Source organism: Sitodiplosis mosellana, unplaced genomic scaffold, assembly GCF_009176505.1.
Source record: "Sitodiplosis mosellana isolate CC-2019 unplaced genomic scaffold, AAFC_SMos_1.0 Smas_scaffold_3, whole genome shotgun sequence".
Taxonomy (NCBI): Eukaryota; Metazoa; Arthropoda; class Insecta; order Diptera; family Cecidomyiidae; genus Sitodiplosis; species Sitodiplosis mosellana.
This window is the reverse complement of record NW_022595246.1, coordinates 8,607,741-8,621,113: the sequence shown is the minus strand read 5'-3', so window position 1 is coordinate 8,621,113 and position 13,373 is coordinate 8,607,741. Positions and strand designations below refer to the sequence as shown.

The window sequence follows — 13,373 nt, the reverse complement described above, 5'->3', positions numbered from 1 at the left end:
AATTACCTTCATTGCTTCAAACATTGACTGTACGTATCAGTTGATTTATCTCTCGGGCAATAGAACGTGAATTTATTCAAATCATGATAGTTATCACATTCATAAATCCAGCCCAACGGGCACATAAACACAAAATATTATCGAAAATTTTCTGCCATCGTCATCAATTTTCAGTGGGTATTGATCGCAATTGGCTGGATGCGCCGATCTCTCGGCGTTCGATGGCTGGAAAAGCCCAAACACAACGACGCAACCAAGACGAGACGAGACTGGGCAGCGCTAATATAAACGAGGTAGAAAGACCAACAGGCAAACGGACGAAAAGTGTAACCTGCATTTCGAATGAAAAGCGGGTGAACACGAGTGAGAGAGCAACGCGTGTACCGTAATAAACAAGAGCTGTTTAGCCTATTTAACACCCAGCTGATCGCAAGAAGATTGCACGTCACCGGCGCTCGTTTTCCATAGAATAAGTGCTTACTCCCTGTGGACAAGTTTGAAGCCATACCCAAAATACGAACACACCGACCGAATTTCTGAGTTTACCCGCGGAATATGCACACGGCATATCATCAGGAAAATTCTGCTGCTGCTGCCTTGCTTCCGATGCGAGAAAATATGTGTTTTTGAATTTCGAATGGCATTTTCACCGTTTACCACCGACGTGTGGGCTTCAGTTGTTTCTTGGTTAGTATTACTGTTGCCGTAGCATAGTACTACGCTAACTGTAGTGAAAAGGATGATTAAATTGCAATTCCGAGTGCGATTTCAAGCTAAGAATTTCAAGCTATTGGATCAATATCAATAGCGCCGCTGATATATGTATTCATACATTTTTGGATTGGGAAAATATAACAAATTCCATCCCAAGCTTACAAATAAATAAATTGATGTGTGCATGAAGCAGAGCTGCTCATCGAATAACGTATGTAACGTGCATTTACAAGCGCTGGTGAAAAACAGGTGAAATCCACCTTCGGCCGCAATCAATATATCGTGTGCGCACTTAATAAAAAAAAATATCAACAGCAACAACAACACCAAGAACAACAGCCCATCGAATCCAGCCACACAGTACATCGAGTGCTGTTGCCGTTGTTAATCGCGGGATTATATTCATGTTGGCAATATATGTGTGTATACAATCACAGAGAGAATGCGGAATTGCACGCATAAAATCGGATATGACACGATTATGCGTTCTTTGAGCGTCGACTCTTTGTTTGTGTGCTATCCGTTAAATAGTTACGAATAATTAATATTGCAAACATTTTATTGATGGCAAACGTTTAACTCTATTTCGCTTGTTCCTTTCGGTGCAATGTTCGTTGGAGAGTAGCCATCTCGCTCGCTTGCTGACTGTATGTGACAGTTGAAGGAATGCATGTTTAAAATTGAATATATGTAATAGCCCGAGAGTTCGATGTGAGTGTCATTGTTTGGCTTTGTAACTCACTCTCACTCCACACGCACTGAGCGAGCACGGTGGCTCAATATGGATCGGTCGCTTCAATTTCCATATTACAACGTCCATGCATTTGTTAGAATGTGGCGAATGAGTCGATTTTATTGCTATTCACATAGCTTGAACGCTTGAATTATATTATATTTGAAATGGGAAATTTTAATCGCAAATGGACAGTGGTCAATCGTGTGCTTTGCCAACAAATAGACACACAAAGACTCTCGCCCGCTTACTCGCACGCTTCATTCGGGCCACACAATAAATATGACACATTGATAGGCATTTACTTTGTCCGTCTTTGGTAATATTGTATTGTAATACTGTAATATTGTAATGGCCCACGATTCGGTGTATATAAAGTGATACAATACACAAAGAGTAAGCGAACGAATGAGCCGAGCGGAGTGGCAGTGGGCACAGGCAATGAGCAAGTAATATAAACAAGGATACACAATGGAATGACATGTATCTGAGTAACGGACGGTAGCCAATGGTTTTTCGTGTGAGTGATTACAGTTATAACTTACACACAGTGAAATAAAAACATGCGAAAAATGAAGCTGTTGAGTTTTAGCAATCGATAACAATGTATGCGCCAATGTGTTTATATACGTATATATGTATGTATCGTTTTTGCCCAATGCCATACAATTCGAACGAAGAGACATACACAACACACAGGTCTTTGCCGCTACCGCTGCTACTTCTATTCTATTCCTTTTCTATACTTCATAAACGCGCTCAAGGATTTCATATAGCATATGTCTTTGCCAATGATACACACTTTCAATTCTTTTTCTCATTCCGAATACCGTAACAACCACCGCCATACATACGAGTTAGATTCGTTAGTTTGTTCGTTCGGGGGTGAATTTTCCTTTTCCGAACGGTTTTCGGTTATCCTTAGCCATCGAAAAACTTTCAACAGCTTTTGCCCATCGAACACAATACAGAGAGCGAAAGAGCGAGAGAGAGAGAGAGAGAGAGCGTGGAGCGCGAAGTTCGAACGTGTTCGATGCTGTATGTGTGTGATGGGTCCATGGATCTTCTTTTGATGGCATTTTCGTTCATAGACAATATCGCTAAGGATCTAGTTGCCAAGGCTAATGCGCACATTTCACCTTCTTTCTCTGTCTATATTGCCCTCTCGTTTGCGCTTACACATTCACTCATGCTCCTATCTCCTAAACGACCAAACAAATATAAGAGAGAAAAACACACACACACCATATATACAGGCTGTCAAAAACCGAAGAGACTGCGAAATCACCAATCCACTTGCCAGAGCGATCCCATCAACATTACGGCTGAAGAAATGTGAATGCCATGGTATATAACAATAATAGCGAGCATAAAACCCGTTTACCAATGGCCAAGGAATTTGTTTGCTGTGTGCTATCCTCTGCACTGTGCTGTGCTGTGCTCGGCATGGTAAAGAAACACAAAACGGACCAAAAGAATCCAAAAAAAGGAATCAACCAAACCGAAAACCATAGACACACATTGAATGTATGTATGGCATTAGCTTATACGTTTTGCTTTTGCTTTTGGTGCGTTACACAAAAATGTGTACAGCTCCTTCCAGTGCTCTCTCTTTTTCTTTCTCTTTCTCTCTCTCTCTCTCTCTCTCTCTCTTCCTCTTCCTCTTTCTCTCTAAGTCGTTTTTATTATACGTACGTATTTTTCAACTCATCTTCGGCGTCTGTGTCTAAGCCGATACCAATGCCAATACTTCTACTACTGCTGCTGCTGCTGCAGCAGCATACACAATATTTCCCATTGAAGCACCGGAATTATGTGCAAAAAGGAGCACACCGACCGATTCCGAAAAATACACACACCGAATGGCAAAAAGGAATCACTTGATCGCATAAAGTGAAAAGTATTCGCTACGCTGTTATTTTTTTTTCCTTCCATTTTTATATTCATTTCGTGAAATGAAGCTTTGAAGTTGCGTGTACGGTGATATTGTTGTTGGCGGATGCCTTTTTTCCTTTCTTCATCCACAATGTCACTTTTTTAAATGGGCGAAATGGCGAACTCTCTCTCTTTATCGCGCTCACTCACTCTCTCTTTCTGTGTGTCCACAGTACATCACGTACAAGACAATGTTGCGATCCGTGCCGTTGTTAGCATTAGTAGTACATAGCACACAGAATTTTCAAACTCATTGCTCGCTTGCTCTCTATCCGTATCAAATATACTACGACTCGCTACAAAAAGTATTTACAAATGAATGTAAAAATGGTTTTTAATTCGCAGAAAAGAACCGAAAACGAAGCAAAAGAAAAGATATAACAGAAGAAAAAAAACACACGCTAAAAGAAAACTGTATCGAAGCGAAAGGAAGAAAAGAAAAAGAGAAAAAAATGAGGGATCGATCCTTAAGCGCTGACGCAGCTATAGAGTGTATAAGAAAGTGGCGTAAAGGAGCCGAATGAGAAGGAGAGACGGCACAGGCAGCAAAGCAGACAATAACATGCTCTTTCAATGACGATGATGAGAAGGGAGTGGAAAACACATGGAGAAATTAGCTTGATGTTTGGCAACGAAAACGATAAATAATATCAAAATAGGAAAAAAGAAAGAAACCGTACTCGAGTGAAAATGAAACAGGGCGAGAGCGAGAGAGAGAGAGAGCGAACAGAAAAAAGGAAGAATAAAAAAGGACATGCCATAAACGCACCATCATATTGTGCAAGTGTATATGCTTCGCTTGTGTTCCTTACCTAAGACGTATTTTCTCCCGCTCGTCATCATCATAGTGCTTCTTCTTTCGTCTTACGACATAACACACAGTGGAAGTTTTGAGTGCAGAGCATCGGGTTCTTTATACACAGAATCTTTTTATTTTATCACTTTTCGTATTCCTCTACACCAGCAGCAGTACGAACAACAACAACAACAACTGTTCTCTTTATCTTTTCCTTTCGCCTTGTTTTGCTTTCTTTTTAAATTAACACATTCGAGCACAGTGCACAAAGCACAACGAGTATGGATGGTGGCATTTTTCCGTTCTCTCTCTCTCTCTCTCTCGCTTGCCTTTGTATATTTCTATGCGAGTGTATAAAATATATTTCGTTTTTTTTGTTGTTGTTGTTGTTGTTGTTGTTGTATTCGTTCTTACTTTTGGATTTTGTTCAGCTTCCTTTTCGGCTTTAGCATCATTATTAATTTTCATTAGAAGTGGAATTTTTCCTTTGCTTGCCCTTTTTCTTCTCCCATTTCATCTCTCTCTCTCTTTCTATGTATTTAAAACGCGGTTGCCGCTTCATAGGGCCGTATTATTCTCGGGGGTTCCGTTTCTGTGCTATTCTTTCGTCACAGTTACACTGTTTTTATTCAAATTTTTTCGTTATTTTTTCATCGAGGCTAATGGAAAAAAAAGTTTGATTGTCATTACTTCCATCAGATACCGTCTTATATATGGACAGTTGATGCCATCGTCGTCGTTCATACTGCAGAATGAATCAATCATATTATTTTTCGCCAATAATAATAATTACAGCAGGAATCCGGGCGAATTGCATTTAATAAATGTTGCACATATTTATGTACATACATGCTCGATGGCGCACGAGAAATGGCTTTGCTTCAGCCGATGTAAAGTGATGATATGCTGTGATGCGGCTACTGTAATGTAAATTTGAAAATCGATGGTTAATGTGTGCAAATCCTTTTCTGGGATAATCGCACAGCTATTTACTCATATACAAAGCAATTAATTTATTAATACAATTGATGCATATAAAAATAATTAATATGGCTGTGTGCGCCGGAGTCATAACATATTCAAATGCCCATGCATCGTTCGTAACATTGTTTAAAATATAAATGCCATTATCTTGTCCGATGCTGTGATGCTCATATATCAACACCCTCTTAGTGCTGATGCAACCTTTCTCTCTTTCTATCACTTTCTCTCTCTCGCTCACTCGCTTGCTCGCCAGTTCGTCTGATCTCGGCTCACGAGTCGCCCCAACTACATAGATGACAATTTGCAATAGCATCGAAACTCATATCCGCACACTCTGGCCAAGCTCCACTCGCACATTAGTTTCAAATGTAATAGCTCATTAAATTATTATTATCCTCTACTATACGCAATTCATTCCGATGCATCTGTGCAGCGAACGCATAACACTCTCACACATGCACGTACACGAACTCACACGGTCCGGTCACCGGTATTCAATAGGGGTGTTAAACAGAGACGGAAAAACTATTAATTCAAAATTCTGGTCAAATGCATTTCACATACATTTAAATATAATGCAGTCAAAACACTTTGCACCATACAAAATGTGTGTAAACAGCGCGCGAATGCCTGACAAACCACAAACAATGAATACACCTAGTTATGAGTGTTCATTCGTTGAAATGCGCGCTCATTCGCTTTGAAATGTGTATCACTTCTACCTCGGTCATGCTCTCGCTCACTCACATTCGACGGCTCTCAAATGAGTAGATCAATTGCTCATTACAATGTTCATGAATCGTTTTGTTTGGGCTTCACATTTATTTATTTACTTTTTTTGTGAAATGCCGCAGGTCACTGCATTATTATGCATTCATTATGAAAAAATAGAGAGACGAAGTCGTTTGTTTCACTTTGTTCGCATTATCTCTTCTTGTTAGCATGTCTGTGAGAGAGTGCAAGCATTATATCTAATTCAGAACAGCACCTGATTGGCATTGTTCGATGTGAGAATAGGAAAAAGGGAAGCAAGAAGAAATGAACAAAAATGCATGTCAACCTCAAAAATGAGGGATTAGTTTCGAAAAGTGGTGCACATGCAAAAGGCACAAATACCTTACAACACCGCACACACAATCCCAGCGCATTGTCTCAATTTCATTGTTCAAGGAAGCAAACATTCTTTTGAAGATGATCACTTCAGCCTTTTTTCATCACCCAATTCTCTCAATGGTTGCATGAAAATCAACAAGTAAAAAAAAGACCCACTTGTACAGAGAGATTTATTATCTGTCTCAGTCGAACGGAAAATTGCCGGTAAATATTAGCCAATATTTATTTCAAACATTACGCACCTAAGCTCAGCCGATGCGCGTGAAGTTGCACGCATTTTGAAATAGTTCCATTTTCCACCCAGTGACACTTTGTCGTTTGACAATGATGGTTGGTGCAAAGCTCACACACAACTCATCGACTCGTTCATTTCGTCGCCGCATTCAACCGAAGACACACGTGTTTGACGAAAACGTGCCAAAGACTCACAGTAATAAGGTAATTTTTTTGAAATTGTAATTTTATTTAGTTTTTTTTTGTGCGAAAATCGAATCGCTTTGACTGATGACAAAAATAACATATCATTTCATGAAATTCTTTATGATTAAACATGTTATGCACCACCATCTGAGTTTTTATCAACTTTTTTTTTCTTGTTCTTCATGTGATGTGGAAATCGAGTGAATTGAAGTTTAATTTTTCCCCTTTGATTCTAGATTAAGACCATGAAATTCTTATTATCCACCGAATTTGCATGGCCACAACCGAAAATATCGACGGGATGAGCTGAAATTCAACGCTGCAAATGCAGATGTGAAACATGCATTGGTTTGATGAATCCTAACCTAAATCGCCACGAGTGATGTGTGCCGCTCTTAAGAGATTGAACGATGCAACACTTGAAGGTAAATTTACACGTTTTTTTTCTTACATTTTTAGTTTCGGAAGACTTTCATTTCATTTGCAAAAGAGGAGTATTTTCGATTTTAATTGGAAAATTTCCATTTCTTGGGAATTTGAAGTGTGCATTATGCCTTGATCAGTGGCAAGAGCTATTCGTTATTCGATAATAATAGGCTCTAATCAATTGAGGCTAGAATAAAGACCAAACTCTTTATACTGCCGTACTAAGCTATGCTCCTAATTCAATGAGCATCGCGAAGTCCCATTTTTAATATCGAGTTACACCAATCCATTCATATCACAATTTTGATGAATCGCAAGAAACGATCCGAACAATTGCCCATGCCAAATTCAAAGACAATTTTAACTAATGCTTCTTTTTGTTGTTATTGCAATTTCAGATGTCTTTCTGTGTGCCGGCTTCGTTGCGTGCTTTCATTGCCGAGGGAACAGCAAAAACCTAACCTCATCGCAATGGATCGAAACCAGATGAACAGTTCTATTTAAATGCAATTTGAAATGAACATGAATAAAATCATTGAAAAATGACAAAAAAAATAAACAAAATTCCTATCTTTTATTGATTTCTTCTTTTACTTTAGCAAATCAGGCTTGAAAAAAATAAATTCTTGAACAAAACCTTTTATTCCAAATGAAATTTTGACCTCTGAATAATGATAAGAACAAAAACAATTCAAGTAAAACGAAGGAAAAATCCTAACCGCAATTTTAAAGCATTCCATTGTTCACACGGTCCAAATTGTTGTTGGTAAATATGAACTCAACGGAAAACGATGGCAGTTCATCTGTCAAATTCGATTTGACATTTCTGCAATTGTAGAGCAAAACATTGCGACGAAGATAAATCGCGTAATAAAATTCGATTTATAGAATGTTTCTACGTCTTGATCATTAAATTTGTTATAGTTTATTGAGAGAATTACGTGGGCCCGTTAAGAAAATGTTGAAAAATTTCGTAAGAATCCGCTCGCAAGCGGGCATTCTTAGTCAAATTCCACGTCAAATAAGGTTAGAACAGCGATTATTTATCTATTCGAGATTGCGAATTTTTACTAAAAAAACTTGTTGTTTTACAGCACATTGCAAAGAATCAACAGCAGCAACAGGAACCATGGAGTCACCATGTCAAAAACCATTGGAAATCTCTTAGCAAACAGAACAGCCGACGTGAATGTGCAATGCTACCGAACAATGTTCATACAAACACAAGAGACACCGAACCCAGACAGCTTGAAATTCATGCCCGGAGTCGAAGTGCTGGGAAAGGGAAGCACAATGGATTTTCCGAGCTTGGAAAATGCTCAAAATAGTCCACTGGGTAAGCCAACAATCGTAGAATTGAATTTTTTTAATGCTCAAGTCTCATTTGACTGGATTGGTTTCAAACTAATTCAAATTAAATTGGTTCTCCTTTTGATCGATTCGAACCAAATAATAAAATTCATTGTTTTCCACAGCCAAGCTATTGTTCCGCATCGAAGGAGTGCGAGGTGTGTTCTTCGGCAACGATTTCATCACCGTGTCCAAACAGGAAGATGCTGAGTGGGGCCTTTTGAAACCGGAAATTTTCGCTGTTATCATGGATTTCTTTGCGAGTGGCTTACCCATTGTGCATGAAAGATCAAACAACGAATCACGTAAGACGAAGTTGATTGATTAAGATATGAAATTAACATTCATCCAAATAGTTTTTTTTTTCAAACAAAAAGAATTTAAACTCATAAATAATGAATTGCGTGTCATTATTTAGAAATCAACGAAGACGACGATGAAACGGTTATGATGATCAAAGAGCTGCTCGACACACGTATAAGACCAACAGTCCAAGAGGATGGCGGCGATATTACATTTATGTCGTTCAAAGATGGAATTGTCTCATTGAGAATGCAGGTAAAAATAGCATATAGCCTATCTATATTTAGATCAAAAATTTGCATTTTCCTTGAAAAGAATTCATTTGTTCTATTTGTTTCTATTTTTGTTCCTTTTCGGTTCTATTCTTTGATCGTCTGTGTGATTGTGGAAGAATACAACTGAAACTATTTCTACTCGAAAATATTCCATATTTTTATCGCATCGTAAAATTCAATTGCCTTGATAATAAATTTCGAAATTGCTTTTTACTACATAGGGTTCGTGTACATCGTGTCCCAGTTCGATTGTCACACTGAAGAATGGCGTACAAAATATGCTCCAATTTTATATTCCAGAAGTTGTGAGCGTTGAACAAGTGTTCGACAAATCCGACGAAGTTGCCCAGAAGGAGTTTACCAAATTAGAAGAGAAAATTATGACAAAAACAAATGCTGAAACGGAACAAAGTGATGCAAAGTAGATTCTAATTAGATGGAATACATTTGAAAAAATAATAAAATGAAAATAGCTTGTGAATTGAAAAAGAAGAACAATCGAGTGATTCGAGGCTAACTGAAAAGCAATTGTCTTCTATTTTACTAATTTTAGCTATGTCAAATTTAGAATCTGATGAATGTTTCATGCGATTTTTTTCATGGGTATTTGAAATGATTCTCATCAGAAACTCGAGGAAATGCCCGAATTCTTAAGAAAAGGCAACTAAAAACACTTCTAACCACACATAATTTGGATCTAATACATCAGTTATTTGTCTGCTGTCCCCAAGCTGAATAAATTAAGGAATTTAAATTAGTCATTCACTTAAAAGCTGTGTCTATGCTGGTTTTTCAAGAGAGAGAAATATTCACATGTGTTTTGTTCGTTATATGAGTACGAGTCGATACGTGGAAGCTATCAATATACTGCAAGATATGTGGGGTCAAGGTAAAGGGTTCATTGTTATTGTGAAAACGAGTAATTCTCAATAAACACCCAATCGTTGGCCTTGAAAGGTTCATCCACGCTAATGCGGCAGCACTGAAAGAATACCACATGTTCAATCGATTTCATTTGCTTGATTATTTACTTAAAAGTCTTGAGTTCATGCACTCATTCATTTATTTTGTTTTTTATTTCTTTTCTTTCGGTCAAAATTGTTCAGCATGAAAACAGATTCAAAAGATACCAAAGAGAAATGGTTGTGTTGGATCTGCGACTTAAAGCTGGTTTTAATTTGCATAATATGAAACTGTTTTTTTCTCGCTAATCCTCGCGATAATAGAATTTGAACGAACAAATTGATGGAAAAAAGGTCTTTTAGAGGTAGTCTTGTGAGTAATTCAAATTCAAACATGAAAGTTTCTTTCACTGAACAAAGTCTAAGCAGACTCAGAAAAAATTCAATTCATTTTGACCCGAGACAGCCAATTTGTAGATATTTTTTTTCTCTCCCGCTCGTGACGATCAAATTGCGTTTTGAATTTGAAAAAAAAACCGGCTATGCCTTAATATGAATGACAATGCGATGCTGATCGGAAACTTTCCTGCTTTCATCAATACACAATAACAACGAATTTATCGTTTGAAGCGAAAGATAAAAGAAACCAACAAACTCGTAAAAATGAAACTGATTAAGGTGTTGACGAAATTCTTTCTAAATGATTACCTTTTTTCAATTAATTTATGAGAATCGCACCTATACAAAGTAGAACGACGCATTTTTTTAAAATTAGATCATCTATTTGCGCGCCTAGTTGGAATATTCTACCAGGGATTAGAGCACTGCAGTATAATTGAATAATCACCAAAGAATGTACCACGGCGGTAGCCAGCTTTTTTTGGCTCTATAGGGTGTTTCTATGCTACAAAATGATAACTTGTCCATAGAAAAGATAGATTTTGAAATAAAAAGTGGGTGAGCTTTTGGAACTTTTTGAAATTATGGGTCAAAAACCTCGGAAAATCGCAAAAAATCGAAATTTTAAAAAGTGGTCCCATTTTGATGAAATTTAAAAGAACTACTATATTTTCGGATCAGTTTGGACCAGTTTAAATGCCAAAATTCTTCTATTTTCCCACTTGTGCTGTGTACCAATTTTCATTCAAATCGGACCACTCTTTAAAATTTCGATTTTTCGCGATTTTTTTGCGATTTTTCAAGGTGTTTGACCCATAACTTCAAAAAGTTCCAAAAGCTCACCCACTTATTATTCCAAAATCATTCTTTTTTATGGACAAGTTATTATTTTGTAGCATAGAAACACCCTATAGAGCCAAAAAAGCTGACTACGGCCGTGGAATGTACACTTGTTGTTTCTCGTCGCAAAACAAAAATTTACTCATTGTAAACTCGATCCGGTCTTAAAACATCTGTTTAATACATAATTATTCAGCTGCAAACAATTGCGCATTTTGATAAGGGCGAACCCAGCGCATTTCACTCGGACAAAATGAAATAACGAGTAATCGAGTATGCAACCACAAAAGTATTGCGTTTTAATGCCAATGATAGAAGTGACAAGCACGAAAAATTGTCGAATGAAAGTTATCAGTCAGGTTTTCAAATTAAAGATTAGAGGGCCATTATCGCGTTGTGCGTATTATGACTTCCTAGGCATGACACTTTTGAGCGTGATGAATTTGTGTTAATTGAATTTCCTAGCAAAATCATTTATACTACAATACTTAATTTATGTGTCGCATTTGTGAAGTGCGAGTTTGCCGAATCGAAAAGATAAGAGTTGACTGGCTTCATGCGATAAGAAATGAAAAAGTAAATCACATTCAAATCAGCGATTGTGACATTTTTATTGCACAATAAAGGTCATATGCAATTCTGATTTTTTTGTTATTATAAAGACGCTCGCGCGCACACACACATAGTAAGCAATCGTTCAGCGTAAATAAAGTCACCGAAAACAACAAACGAAAATATTGTACTTGACATAAACATACGGCCAACCATAAAAACAAATGACTGAGCGAAAATTACGTTAGAAGCAAATGTTGATAGCGATGTCAATATATGTATGCGCAATTAAATGTTATTGTTTTGCATAATATATACGCGAGACGAACGGAGTGGATTGTGTGAAATCAATGCTTTTGCGCGTAAAACAACAAGATGACGTGATCTTTGACAATCCGATCGAATGATCCCAATCACTTTGGTTCTATTTTTTAATGACCTATGCTCTCATGACAATCGGCCGACCAATTTCGAAGAAGAAAGAAAAACACACATCGGTGTATTGTCATAATTTAAACGTCCAATGTGACCATGACTTTGGCCCGTACAATATACATTCTAATGAGAGACTTACGCGTAGCCAAACAAAAAGTTAATTTTACAACTTTGAAATTTCAGGTTTTGATATCTAGAACCATATGTTTTGCTGTATATGTTTCTTTCCTTTATGCGTCATTAGAGTGGTGATTTGCGAACGTTTGCTCGTTAATTTTCAGTCGACACAGAAAAAGAGCGAAAGATTTCACTGCTCTCTTTGACGATAAAATTAGATCAATCGAGGAAGTGAGAGAGAGAAAGAAAGAGAGTATCACCACTATACAACACTATCTCTATGTTACAATGAATGCAGTCTTATCAGTTGCATTAATTTCGTTTGTCGGCTTGGCTTTCCGTCTTGCAACTGAAACGTTTCCATCGACAAACAACAAAACATAAACAGATCTCTTCTATTTCGTTTCTATTGCCCCCGAGCATTTGCCTTATTTTTACTAAGACCGACCCAATCGACCGAGCGACGCTGTGTCGATTTTGGCATGCAAAAAAGAGTATACGAGAGCCAAACCGGTGTGTGGTTTTCGTGAAAGTTGCGCGCACCAATCAATGCACAACAATCGGCTATTTTGATAGTTGTTTATGCAACTTTTACTGAAAAAGTAGCTGATTTATAGCACAATCGGTTTTGGATTACACCTATTTCACGGCTAGCGTTCATTTCACATGCTCACCGCTAATTTATAACATCCACGCATTTCCACTGGTTTGTATAACGACCATTAAATCGTAAAATATTGAATAGTGAAGTTTGATGAAGCAAAAAAGTAGCATTTCCTCGATTTGCTGTCTACTCTGCCAAGTGCTGATGATGGCGTGCATACCATTGCATTTTAGCTACACACACGCATACACATGCAAAAGTACAAAACAGACGAATTACTCGTGAATCTTTTCAATTTCTCATGAATCGAACGCACCGAATGATTAGGCATCATGACTGAGATTTTCACATTGTTTGCGCATCGAGCAGACGTTTGTGATTGTGTTTCGTAATCGACGACGGCCATTCTGCCGAAGCATTTCAGCAAGTGTTTGATTTCGATATTAATTGATCATACCGCCGATTTGTAATGCGG

The 13,373-nt window shown here is 37.7% G+C and overlaps 1 protein-coding gene and 2 long non-coding RNA genes across 5 annotated transcripts; 2 read left to right on the top strand and 1 right to left on the bottom strand.

Annotated features, from left to right (window-relative positions):
- The first annotated feature begins 6,464 nt into the window (after positions 1-6,464).
- LOC129566221 (uncharacterized) lies at positions 6,465-7,679 on the top strand. Of its 2 annotated transcripts, XR_008687713.1 has the most exons (4): positions 6,465-6,479; positions 6,580-6,713; positions 6,932-7,120; positions 7,520-7,679. It is a non-coding gene; the product is annotated as an uncharacterized LOC129566221 (long non-coding RNA). The 2 variants fall into 2 exon arrangements; XR_008687712.1 differs by lacking the exon at positions 6,465-6,479 and having other exon boundaries at positions 6,570-6,713.
- Positions 7,680-7,934: 255 nt separating this feature from the next.
- On the top strand, positions 7,935-9,573 carry LOC129566215 (NFU1 iron-sulfur cluster scaffold homolog, mitochondrial-like). The gene is made up of 5 exons (XM_055441966.1): positions 7,935-8,147; positions 8,216-8,457; positions 8,597-8,776; positions 8,890-9,029; positions 9,271-9,573. The coding sequence occupies exons 1-5, from the start codon at positions 8,080-8,082 to the stop codon at positions 9,472-9,474; spliced, it is 834 nt and encodes a 277-aa protein (XP_055297941.1). The 5' UTR covers positions 7,935-8,079; the 3' UTR covers positions 9,475-9,573.
- On the bottom strand, positions 9,312-11,538 carry LOC129566223 (uncharacterized). Of its 2 annotated transcripts, none has more exons than XR_008687715.1 (3): positions 11,333-11,538; positions 10,660-10,775; positions 9,312-9,445 (listed from the first exon to the last, which is right to left on the bottom strand). It is a non-coding gene; the product is annotated as an uncharacterized LOC129566223 (long non-coding RNA). The 2 variants fall into 2 exon arrangements; XR_008687716.1 differs by having other exon boundaries at positions 10,660-10,757.
- Positions 11,539-13,373: the final 1,835 nt, after the last annotated feature.